Genomic DNA, 12,903 nt, shown 5'->3' with positions numbered 1-12,903 from the left:
ATATGTTTGAAGTCACTCTGAGGATACTAATTTAAAAACTGAATGTTTTTATATAAATGGTGTTACATTTTAATTTCAAAAAGGCTTTAAAAATAGTTTATGTAAATTTAATAAGAAATTTGGTTGAGTATATAGATTATAATAGGATTATATAAAAGTGTTACATACAGATAATTAGTATTACATCACTTTTACACTAAAGTGCACTCTATTTACATTTAACATTTTGAGAAGTTAGGTTGGGTTCTATCCTGACTGTGAAAAGAAGCTTGTCCACTATTTTTTCAAGAGTTACGTTTTAAAATCAATGTTCTTCTAGAATTGAAGATACAGGATAAAGAGTAAAACTGCAGTGGAGCCAACATTAATCCAGAGCTTCAGTTTACTTATCAAAAGGGAATTATGTATACAAATATATTAATTTTTTTTAAGTCATAGATGTTCAAAATCTGAGTAATTCATGGAAACAACATTACTAAAGGTGTTCACATTGTGCCCGTAGTTGTCAGGATTCACATTGCTTCTGTTTCCAGAGAAGAAAGTAGATGACCTAACATGTGTCGTGATATAATCAATGCAAGAAAATGGTGACATGGAATAGTACTGGGAATATTTACCAAAGACTATTAAAATTTACTTCAGACTTATTTTGGTATACAAATAAGTCTATACAAAATAAGTCTATACAACAAATAAACAAAGATTTCAGAAACATGTATTTCTCTAAAGTCCCCTCATAGGACACCAGTTTTCCAAACTGTGTGCAAACTCATCTTTATTACAATGCCCATTCGCCTTCCCAGGTGATACGTGAGATGACGCATGAGGAAAGAGCCACTCTATCGCTATTAGGCCTCCTGAACCAAAAGCTCAAGCTCAGTGGCTGTAGGCCTTTCCTCAAAATTTCTGCTGAAGCTTAGGTCAAAATATAAAAACAAAACAAAGGGAGAAGGAAGAAAGGGAGGGAGGGGAGATGGAGGGAAAGAGGGAGACAAATTCTTCTGGAAAACTGGGGCAAGTTAATATACATCTTTTCAATGTAAATTTGTCTCACCTTGTAACACACCAATGGCCACTGTATTTTTAAAGAGCTATTTTTTGTTGTACAATGTAGTCCTTTAAAATATAGTAGCCATTAATCACTACCGATTATCCTTAACATCAGAAATGTGAGGAAATCATTGCTACCATAACCTTGTAATTTGACAGGCAGTTTGTAAAACAAAATGGTACTTTTAAATTATAATACAAAGGGGTAAGAAAAAATAAATAGTCATAGCTTGAAGCCAGTGAAAACTACATTTCTGGTATTTTTGAGTTGTATTATTCTAATGAGATTGTATGAATCCTCATTTCTTTGGCAGCCTCTTCACACATTCATTGTATTCTATTAATAGGATCCTCACCGACTCACTTTCAAATCACTTTTCTGGCGGTGCAGCTTTATTGGTTAGGCTCAAGTTATTTCTCTTTCTGAGTGTTGCATGATAAAATAGCCCACATCTCCTTCCTATACCATTTTATTAAGAACATCTCAGGAGCCCACAACACACCTTTTTCCCCAACAAATGGCAGAGACCAAGTGAAAACATCCATGAAATTTGGAAGCCAGTATGGATGAGGAGAACAGTTGAATTGCCTGATATTCATCACGTTATTCTCATACTTCAATACCGCAGCTGAAAAAACAAGAAGAAGGATGTTGGATTCACAGGCACATTTTGGCTTCTCCACATGGCTTTAGTTGATCAAGAAAATTCAACAATTTGAACTAAGTTCCAAACCATGAATGCAAATAGCTTACTGGGTCATGACTGTTTACAGGACTTCAAGGCTTAACGTTCAGTTGGTGTAATATGGAACCATACAACTTACAAATACTAACTATGAAATGGCATTATAATTTATAGTTAACCAAATGTCTGTAAGGAATGGAATCAAGCTCCTTTTGAAGTCAAGAATATTCTAGTCTTATTTAATATCTGATGACATTAATGAAAGTGGCATAGCTAAGTTAGTTTGACATAATTTAATAATCTCAAATATTTGAAGATAATTTATTTCTATTTTTTTAAAGTACACTTTTCCCAAGAACTCCCAACAACAATAGTTGTACAAAATAGTTTAAATTAGATTGCATTCTTGATTTAACAATGTAAAAAGTTTGGATTGAATTCCCATAAAATAATATGCTGGTATCTGACTCCACTCTTGACTTCTGAAAAGGAGGCACCTCACATGACTCAGGAAGATGAATCTGCCTGTTTCTCTCTGCTTTGTGGGTGTCTCTAAGTTAGAAACATGCTCACAAAGACTGTCATGGTTGCAGAGATTCTAAGAGTCTCACCTCTAACTGGATTTAGAAATTCATTCTCTAGCAATCCTGACACAGGACTGTCAGGTCTCTGTGAGTACCTTCAATGAAGGAAATGCTACCTGTTTTAATGGGGTCATCTAGTCTATGAATAAGCAATTTTAAGCTGTGGGAAATTGTCAGGTTGAATTTAAACTTTTTTACCACTCCCTGATCTATGATCCTAGTTCTGCCTTCAGGAAAAATACAGAACAAGTATATATATATATATATATATATATATATATATATATATATATGTGTGTGTGTGTGTGTGTGTGTGTGTGTGTGTGTGTGTGTGTGTGTGTGTGTGTGTGTGTGTATATATATATATATATATATATATATATATATATATGTATATTTCTAAATGCCAGTTTTCAAAATATTGAGAACGACAATACTCGCATATCATACCATCCTGAACTTTGGCAAGATTTCATTTTTATTATCTTATCATGGCATAACCAGAATTTTATTAGTGTAGATTACTGAACAGATCCTAGATGATGTCAAACGGGTTTTTGTTTAGGGGTCTAAAACATAGAAAAATTAGTTATTTCATTACTTTAATAATTTTAGACTGACTTTTATATAAGGATGTGTTGTAGCATGTGATTATAGATAATAAAACAAAGGCAGTCCTTAAAATTATATTTTTGAAGTTACTTAAAGTTAACTAGGTTTAAGCTTTTACATTAATGTCTGTATTAATATCACTTAGTTTCGTACTTAATGGTATCTTTAATATAACATTGCTTTTACAACTCTATATTTGCTCTTCCACTGGGAATATTTTCTCAGAAATCACTGACTCTAATCCCTTACCATCCTTTGGCATCCAGTCCAAACACTACCCCCTTTGTGAAATCTTTTCTGATTTCTTCTGATGAATGTAACCTTCCTCTGAATTCCAAAAGTCCTTGACTTATACTTCTATTTTTTATTATTCAATTTTAGTCAGTTATTATATGTATATATGTTTACACACAACTTCTCTCTCTTTCTTAAAGGGCAAGTACCACACAACAGGCTTTCTATTTCTTTGTGCTCCACATACGACCTTCTCAGCATAGATGCTCAGAAGCTAAGGAAACATCCTGATATTTCCCCTATGATCTAAATGCTTTCTAATGTCTTTGACCCTTTCGCATATGAGGTGGCTTCTCGAGCCTTTTCCTCATCCTCCTCATCCCTGTTCTGGATGCATGCCACACTGGAAACGCCACTGTTAAAGTGGGTCCAGAACTAATGCAATCCTGGTGGGTTTGATCAGTGCAAAGTATGGGGAGGACAGATAGTTTTCTGTGATTTGGATACTACATATATCATATCACAGCCCAATAATATGTTGATGCTTTCAGCAGCTTGCAGTTAACTAGAATCATACTTGAGAACAACTAAAATCATACTTGAGAACAGTAAGGTCTTTGCTTTGAATCATGTTTCTGCCGGACCTATGGGGAATTATAGGGAACAGAATTACAGACATGCTGGGGCCAAGAACTGCAGCTAGTGCGATCAGCAGTGATATGAAGGGAGTTACTCTCTGGTTCCAGTGGAATTCTGAATCCTGCATATATTTCTGGAAACGCATTCTTCTTTCCATTATCCTATCATTTATGCCATTTGTCATTTGGGCTAAGGATACATTCATGTAGTATTAAAATACGTAAAATAAAATAAAATAAATCATGGCAAATTATCATACCAATGTTTCTGACCTACCAAATGGGGAAGGTAAAGTATTTCCCACCTTTGCTATGTGCTACCTGAGTACAGGCTCCGTAGTAAAAGGTCTTTACTGTTTTGGAATACTGCATTTTCACAGCAGGACTGTATCCTCACATCTTCAAAGGAATGTTTTAAGGCTCTAAGTCATGTTTTTGAATAGTAATTTAGCCTCTAAGTTTCCTTCACTTGTATAAACATTACGTTGGTAAAGCAGGAGGAAAAAAAATAAGTGTTACAACTAACTGGGCCCTGGAGGAATGAAAGAGGCTTTATAAAATATGTAATTTAATCCTGACTACAAATCTGAGAAGCATGTGTGACTGCCTTTATATTACCGGCTAAGGAATTGAGGTGGAGAAATGAAGTGACTTGCTCAAGATCATCCAACAAGTAACTGAAAGGTCTCACTCATATTTAAACTCAGCTTTTACTGACACCAAATTCATTGCCTTTTACCATTCCCTTCTGTCTTTCATAAATTAGAAATCTATGAATTCTAGTCCTAGCTGTCATACTAATTTGACTTTTAATATGGTATTCGTAATTAAAGACATTTTAACTTTTGCCAAAATACATAATTGAGAAAAATGAAATAGGAAACAAATTCACAAGTGAGGGTAAGTCTTGTCCTGTAGATAAAACACTTGTTTTGTAGCTGGTGAGATAAAGCATTTACTCATTTGACACTGCTCAACACAATTTATCCGAGTGCCTACTAACAAAGCAGATACTGTTTTCAGACTTTTTTTTTTTTTTTTATTAACAGCACAAATAATAAATTTTAACAGCAGCTATGTTGACTAAGCATCAGCTATATACAAGGCACTGTATTTGGTTCTTTACCAACACAATCATAAATCTTTACAGTATCCCTCAAAAGTGGTTCTTACCATTTATGCTTTGAAAATAAGCAAACAGAGAGGTTATTTGCCCAAGGTCACACTTGAGAAGCAGCAAACCTCAGTTTTGGCCTGAATCTAAAGTCCCTGATCTTTCTAGCATCTCATGATCTTCTCATCCTAATTGCATAAATCACTCAATGCCTACTAAATTTTGGACACAGATTCTCCTTCTACACTTAGTCTTTTTTAAAAAGAGCACTGAACTGGAAGGCCAAGAGCCCAGATGCTAGGTAGATTCTGTCATTAATTACTCACGAGACCCAAGGCCACTAAATGTGTCTAGGTCTCAATTACCTCACCTAACTACATGGATTTGTCTAGATAATTTATGACTTCTTCTTGATCTGAGTGATGTTAACGAACTTCTAGAACAAAGACCTCATCGTTAATGGAATGACTGATTAATGTTCTCGAAAATTCGATAGGCTATTAGCAGAACTTTTGTTCTTATTTTTCTATAGATTTAAAAATAATTAACTTAAAAATGCAAATACACCAATATGTATTTTTTTCTTAAGCAACATAAAATATTCAAGCAAAAATACTTTTCGAATAACCTAACATTGTCATGAATTTTCATGTTTTGTATAATATATATATATATATATATATATATATATATATATATATATATATATATATATATATATAAAATCACAAAGATACATGCAAAAAAATTAAACCAAAACAGTCCCAAATATCTGCAGTCACGAAATTCACAGTTAACATTTCATCTTCCACCTCCCACATCCTCCGCCCCTGCCACCTGCCTCTGACTGTCACTGGGATTACAAAACTCAACTGGAGCCCTAACAGGGCTCTCTTCTCTGAAGTACTTGAAAGATGTTTATCTCCAGTGCAATATAAATAATATAAATGGCTGCACTTCAGGAATCACTCGAGACCACCTCCTGAGACCTTGTCTGAGAAACAGAGAGAGAAAAAAAGAACAAGGTCTCCCATCAAGGAACTCTTCTATTCCACATAACCTAGTGTCATCTAACAATTGTATCAGAGGCCTGGAGGGGGACTGTGACATGTATCTTGGCCCCACATTAATAATCATAATTTAGAGCAGACCTGACAGCACAGAGACTAAGGCTGAAGGGAGCACAAAGGAACTTAGGAAAAGGGTAATATGTCACTTCAGAGGCTAACTGTCTTAACGTTATAAAAATCTCTAAAATAGATGAGAACCAAATAATATTGGTTCTGTCACATAGTAACCGTGAACATGGGCAAATATTTCTACTTCTTTAGCTTTACCTTCCAAACTTATAAAGTAGGAATAATACTTGTCCTGTCATTTTCAAAACATGAAGACCAAATAAAGTAATATGAGATTGATATACACAATTATACATACAATCAGATAAAATATTTAACACTTGAAAAATGTAAAGCATCATAACTCAGTTTCAAATTTCTCAGGGAGGGGAGGGCTATCTATTTTTAATAGTTTACCATTTTATAATTCCCACCGAATGTGTCACATCTAAATACTAGGATCCAAAGAACTTGGGCCAAAAATTGATCCTTGGAATTTACTCAAGTCCAGTAAAACACTGTGAATCACTTCTAACGTTACAATTTCACATAGAGAATTTAAATTTCTTACATGAAATGATTTTTGCCAAGTCAACAGGAAAGATCAGTTATGAATTCCTTACCAGTTTTAGCAGGTATATCCCTATAAGTGCTATTCCTTATTATAATGCTATAATAAGGCCTAAGTGACCCTAGACTAAATAGAAGAGAGGTTTAGCTGAAGCTTTAAGCTACTTGGAGGAGATGACATGAACACAGCAAGCACTGGGCCCATGCCTTGTTCTCATTCATTGCAGTTGATAATTACCAGCTCCAAACTGCACCCTGGTGGGAGGGACCTCGAAAACTTAAACCATAGAACACTCTTTTCACCTTCAACTTTCTGCTTGGTACAGTAATTACTGTAGGATACAATGGTTCTAGGTTACTATCTTCAAAATAGCTTTGGCACTGAGTTAATGTTAAGCCCATACACTTGATATCACTTGATATCTACATTATTTTCCATAGAAGTAATGTTACTGCAGACTTTTTGACATTGTCAGGGTCAAGTCCAATAGTCTCTTGCAGATCTAGAATTTCTAGATAATGAATAGCAAGTAACAACCCATGGATTCATGTCTTTATACATATATAATCTCCATCATCCCTGTTTTTTCCCCCTTGTTAAATGTTTTATAGAGACATAGATCCAGTGTAAGAATCTCCTAAACCATCTGTTAAAAAATGGAACACCTCCAGATGCAACCCGGAACTGATCCTGTCCCACTGGCAGCAGAACAGCACTGACAATGGATCTATGGGGAGGACTCCACATTGCACCAGATCCTGGCTCCATCACCACTGAAGGTCTTATATAACTTTGAGTCCTGGAATCCTGTCATTCTATGGACAAAGCTTCGTGAAAAGCAAGGATCGTCTCACCCACTGCATTATTACTTCCTTTGTTGAGATTCCACAATTACTTAACAGTTATAATTGACAATCATATAGGGATGATGATTAAGAAATCGAGAAGATCATTTGTTAAACCAAGATACATCGATTATGTGTAGATTAATTCAATTAAAATATACAATGAGAGTACTTCTTAAATATCAAAGCTTGATAGATTTTCTATTTTCCATTTTAGCATCTATCGCATCAATTAAATGTTTAAAATGTAAGCAAGCTGACAGCTGGACTAAAACTAATCTATTTAGAAAATGGCCTCAAACAATGACACTTTCACAGTGGAACAGAACAAACAAAAGCCAAAAAATATAAGTATTTCAGGGGATACTTTTTAATGGGATAAATTATTTAGTTTAGAACAGTATAAATAATAGTCTATTCTTTTAACAATGCACATACTTGGATGTAAATGCTCATGTAATTTTAAAGTGATGACAAATGACACTTCATTTCAAATGCTTTTCTTTTCTTACTGAAGCATAATAGTTAGTCACCTAAATACACTGAAACCGTGAACTGAATGGGGATCAGTGCCAACTGAAAGGTTCCAGGTAACAAAGTTGAAGCTGAGGGCACAGATGGAGGTTAGCCTGTGGTCTCTGGAGTCAGTCTGCTCTTTTAATCTCAGTGCTATTCCGCGACTAGTTTGTAGGAACCTTGGGGAAAGCATGTAACCTCCCTGGGCCCCCGTTTTCATCAGTGAAATCAAGATTATAATGTAATTCATTGAGTTGCTGAAAGACTAAATACATTTACACACAATGGAGAGCAGTGTCTGGCAATCGGAGGTGCTCAATAAAGTTAGCTATTATTATTGTTATTATTTGCCTTACTTATAGGAACAAAACAAATAGCATTTGTATAGCACGCTACCTCAACTGAAGGAAAATATTTACACTTACTAAATAAACACTATTACCAATCTAGGACTTGAAAGAAAATGTACCAAATTATATCACTCAAGAAGACAATGATAATGATAATGGTATAGGAAATTAAAATCACAGATTAATGTCACATAGTAAGAGTCCTGTCTGTAAAAGGCAGTGAAAGAGAACACTCTGCTGACACCTCTCTGCAGTCAATTTTATCCAGATATCTCAGAGAGGTGATTTCTCTGAAAACCAATCAGAACTTCTTAATCTCAAATTCTCTTCAGTCTTTAATGTCTACATAAATTTCTTTTCTACCACCTCATACTGATAATAAAAAGAGTAAAGACTAAGAGTTTTGTTCATGGTTTATGCTTTGCTCCTTCATAAGTTCTTATGTTCTAAAGCATTTCTCAGTAGGTTGAATAATCATTATGAAGAAATTATCTTCCTAGTGTGTATAATTCTACCACTATTCATCAGGCTAAAGGATAAAAATATTTATTAAGTAAATGAAGAAATAACATTTTGTTTTTTTTGGTGGCATCTTACTTAATTATTTTATACTAATAACAAAAAAATACTACTTGGCCTACAATTTATTAGCAAATATCAAATAACAAAATGCTGTGGTGATATGCATTTACATTTTCTATGTCAAAATAACTGATCTGGGAAAACGGTTGCTCAGAGAATCTTTAGATTTGAGATGATGGTAGGAAAAAAGTAAGGGTTGGGAAAATCATTTCCATTGGACACAGTATCTGGATTATTTTTATCCAATTTGTAAAGCAACTAGTGATCATATTTATGCCTATGGCTGTAAAGATAGTACAAATGTTTTAAAAATGTTTATGTGAATGCCAAAAGTTGTGCCCATGCTTAAAACAGGCCTAAGACTGTATAAAAATGGCCCCTTGCTGTAACACATGGGCACCATTGCAGGGTGGGAAGCTTTTTCACACGCTATAGAGAAAGAGGCAGAGAGCGCTACTCCAGATTGCCCGGGCACTGATTCTACTCCCTTCCAAAGAACCCCCAGCTCCCTCTCCACCAGGATAAAGATATGATCTAGGTGGTTCCACATTTGGCTCCTGAACCAGGTGTGTGCCAGATATCTCTAAGTTTGTGAATGCTATTCCTGAACAGTGTAACAAGCTCCTAGTGGGAGAGACCTGTGGTACAGTATGGAATGAGATTCTCAGGCCTGGCAATGCCACACTGTGGTGATGGCAGCACTGGCCTAGTGCTCCTGCTAGAAGCCAGGGGTCCAAGGCAAACCGGCTTCAGATACACTGCATCTGCTCCTATATGTTCATATCATGGCAACCAATAAGATTTTTATCTTAGTTCACTATATTAGCAACCCAATCTTCCTATCGAGCCATAAATTATAATATCTTTCTGTTTATAAATGGTATCTTCCTGAAGCCCCTGACTACTTTTTGATCGGAAAATATCTGAGGATGTTGAAAATGTCAAGTTTTGGCAAGATTAAAATGCTTTTTGTAAGTAATTCTATCATGTTGCCTAGTTTAAAAGTCTAAAACATCAAAGTACATTTTCCCTATCAGAATGGGTAAATGTTTGCATCTCAGATCCTGGCTCAGAATTTTAGCAAATGATGCCTTTCTTGTCCATCATTGAAACCTGATTTTCCACCTTTATCTTCCTTAATCTATTTTAATATTGAATCATTTTTTTTCCTGGTTGTCATTTTAATCTCTGGTCTTGATTGCTAAACTAATTTGGTTTCCATTTAGATTTTCCTCTGAAATCCAAAATACATTTCATTTAATAAATTCTTCTTAATTATTTAATTTTACTGTGAGTAACCTTTCCTGGAACTGAGTTATATACCCCTGGTATGTATATTTCTCTACATCTATAACATGTTTCCACCCACCCAACCATCGCCCGCATATATGACAATTCCTCTAAACTTCAGAGAACTGGTACCACATGGAAACTGTAATTTACTTTAGATTTTTTTGAATCACAGGTATATCACTGAAAGATAAAAGATTTAACTGCTCACAATAAGGTTTAAAACACATTTTTCCAGAGGTTCATTATCGTTTTCAGCCAAAACTGAATTGTTTAAAGCAGAGTTCACATCTGCCATTGTATTCTGGATACTGAGATTTTACTCTAAGATTGTAAGGTTGACTCTTACATGTTACTTCCTTAGTTAAGCCTTTTTAGTTCTCACAGACCAACTTCCACTCTTTATTTCATTCCACTCTTTTTTAAATAGTATTTTCCAAATATATTTAAATAATTATTGGTGGGATTATTTATTTAATGTCTATCCTACTACCCAATTATAAACCCCACTAGGGCAAAGACCATATCTGTCTTGTTTATTTCATATCCCCAGCGCCTCTCAGGGTGACTGGTACATAGTAAGTCCTCAATAAAGGTTTGTTTTATTGGTGAGTGGATGAGGTTGAGGTCACTTCTACAGGGGGCAAACGAAAAAGACAAAGAAGAAGAGGAGGAGGAGGAGAAGCAATGTTTCATTACTACATTTGCCTTGTGTTTGGTGTATTTGGGCAACTATGAAATTGCTTTTTCCTTAGGGTTACAGAGTCACAGGAGAAAAGCAATTCAAATGTAAAAAGTGCTCTGCAAATGTTTAACTCCAATGTGGAAAGGGCACCTGCACTGGTGATGGCAGTAACTTAAAGAGAGATAAAACTTGGTGGGTCAATACTGATAGGGTACTATTGGCCACTGTCTTGCTATTAATTCCCAGAAGGAAAATGCTTCCATCAATCCCTGCCTACTAGGTATAAGGAATGACAGTTACTTGGCTTGCCAGCATGTATCAAAAAGCCCCTGCTTCAAACTTATAATAATCTGATTAGGAAGTTATAGGAATGTTAAATCAAGGAAAAGCTAACCAGAAAAAAAGAAGTAAATGCTAAGTACAAGGGCAAACCATTGGCATTGGAGGCATTCAGAGAAGAACTGCCAACCGAAGTCTTCATGGCAACACAGGCTGGAGTGGGTCTAGGACACTTAGATGGGCAGAGTAGAGTGAGACAAGTATACGAGATGGAAATAATTGTGTAGACAAAGATGTGGACAAAGGGAAAGTGAAACGTCATCTGGGGCAATGAGCAGCGCAACTGGCAAAAGGAAAGGGCTCACCCAGAGAGCAGCGGACAGAGGTCGTAAAGGTGGTCTGACCCATAAAGTGGGATTATAACGACAAGGCGGAGGAGGAGGAGGGGGTGTTGCTACGAGCTTCTGTGAAGCCCCACACTGACACGTGACACAATAATAGCCCCATGAAATAGTCAATGATGATAATGTCTTAATACTGCATAGCACTTTTTTTTCCCAAAACAATTTCATCTATTATTCACAAACAGAATGTTTTTCTCATTTTACAGAGGTGTCACTACGTGCCAATAAATTTAGATGACTTAGTTGCTGAATGGCAGCGCTGTGATTCAAGTTTACATCTTTTGTCCTGGCATCTTGCAGGAGTAAGCAGGAGTTATCAGAGTGAGGAAACAAGAAAGGGGGATGGGTGAGAAGACCGATGTGTTAGTGCAGACTGGAAAGGATGAGAACTGAGGGAACTAAAGTAGGCTGCACCATGGGATGGGGACTTGCAGTCATAACTTTCTGAATACTGCTTTTAGTTGCAGACGAGTATGAGCTGCGAATCAGAACGACTGGACATTTAAACATGAAGCTGATCACACACAACTCTTACTGGTTTTAAGATGGCAGAACACATCTATTTTTTCTCATTCTCTCATTTTGTCAGAGAGCTATTACTGCTGCCTTAATAGAAGCCTTAAAAATCAAACCATACACTGAAACTATTACGCTATAATTCCTTTTAAGGTCAGCTGTTTCTAAGAATCAAATGATTAACTCAGAGACTCTTCACTACCAGCTTTTCATGGACTGTGTTTTGGAGGTGCTTGCAACCTAGTTTGGTTGCACTGCATTTTAAAATTCTTGTTAACTTTTATTCTATTCAAATACACCAATCCCCACTTCACCAGTGACTCCCTCTCCCGTATAATGTACACAGTGTTAGCATAGCAGCTTTAAAGTGCTTCAGCAACTTGACACAAAAGCCTTTTGAAATTATGCTCAAACTGAAGACTGGATCTTTCTTCTTCCTATCAATTTATCTTTTTCCCTCAGGAGAACTTTTTTCTTTATGAAAAGGTTCCCAAAATGAAATGCTCCTATCCCTTTCCTGTGAGATTGTGATCTACCCCAAAGGCCAGAGAACACAGTGAATGAAAGAACTACAGAACCTCAAAGATAGCAGTGCACTGATGTCTATTCTTCTTCAGTTTGCAGCTTGTTAAATCAGAACCACAGACAAAGAAGAATGGGAGGAACAGCTATTGGTCTCAAGCAAAACTGCATTACCTTGCATGATGATGAATGGAAAAGCTCTAAGTCTGTTTTTTGGAGTAAAATCCCAAGTTTCTTCTTTTTTAAAAATTGTTTGAACTTTTTAATTGTTACAAAACTTGTTGATACGTGCTACTTAGTAATCAGC

General features: G+C 35.7%; 1 protein-coding gene across 2 annotated transcripts in view; it reads right to left on the bottom strand.

Moving 5' to 3' along the window:
- The window catches only part of PPP3CA (protein phosphatase 3 catalytic subunit alpha), a 296,871-nt gene that overhangs the window by 35,334 nt on the left and 248,634 nt on the right, over nucleotides 1-12,903 (bottom strand). For both annotated transcript variants that reach the window (XM_019757673.2, XM_019757674.2), the window contains exon 9: nucleotides 1,554-1,679. In XM_019757673.2, coding sequence (XP_019613232.1) covers nucleotides 1,554-1,679 — 126 coding nt within the window. The remainder of the gene's footprint in view (nucleotides 1-1,553; nucleotides 1,680-12,903) is intronic.

The sequence above is a fragment of the Rhinolophus sinicus genome, linkage group LG02 (genome assembly GCF_036562045.2).
Source record: "Rhinolophus sinicus isolate RSC01 linkage group LG02, ASM3656204v1, whole genome shotgun sequence".
Taxonomy (NCBI): domain Eukaryota; kingdom Metazoa; phylum Chordata; class Mammalia; order Chiroptera; family Rhinolophidae; genus Rhinolophus; species Rhinolophus sinicus.
This window is presented reverse-complemented; position numbering and strand designations above follow the sequence as displayed.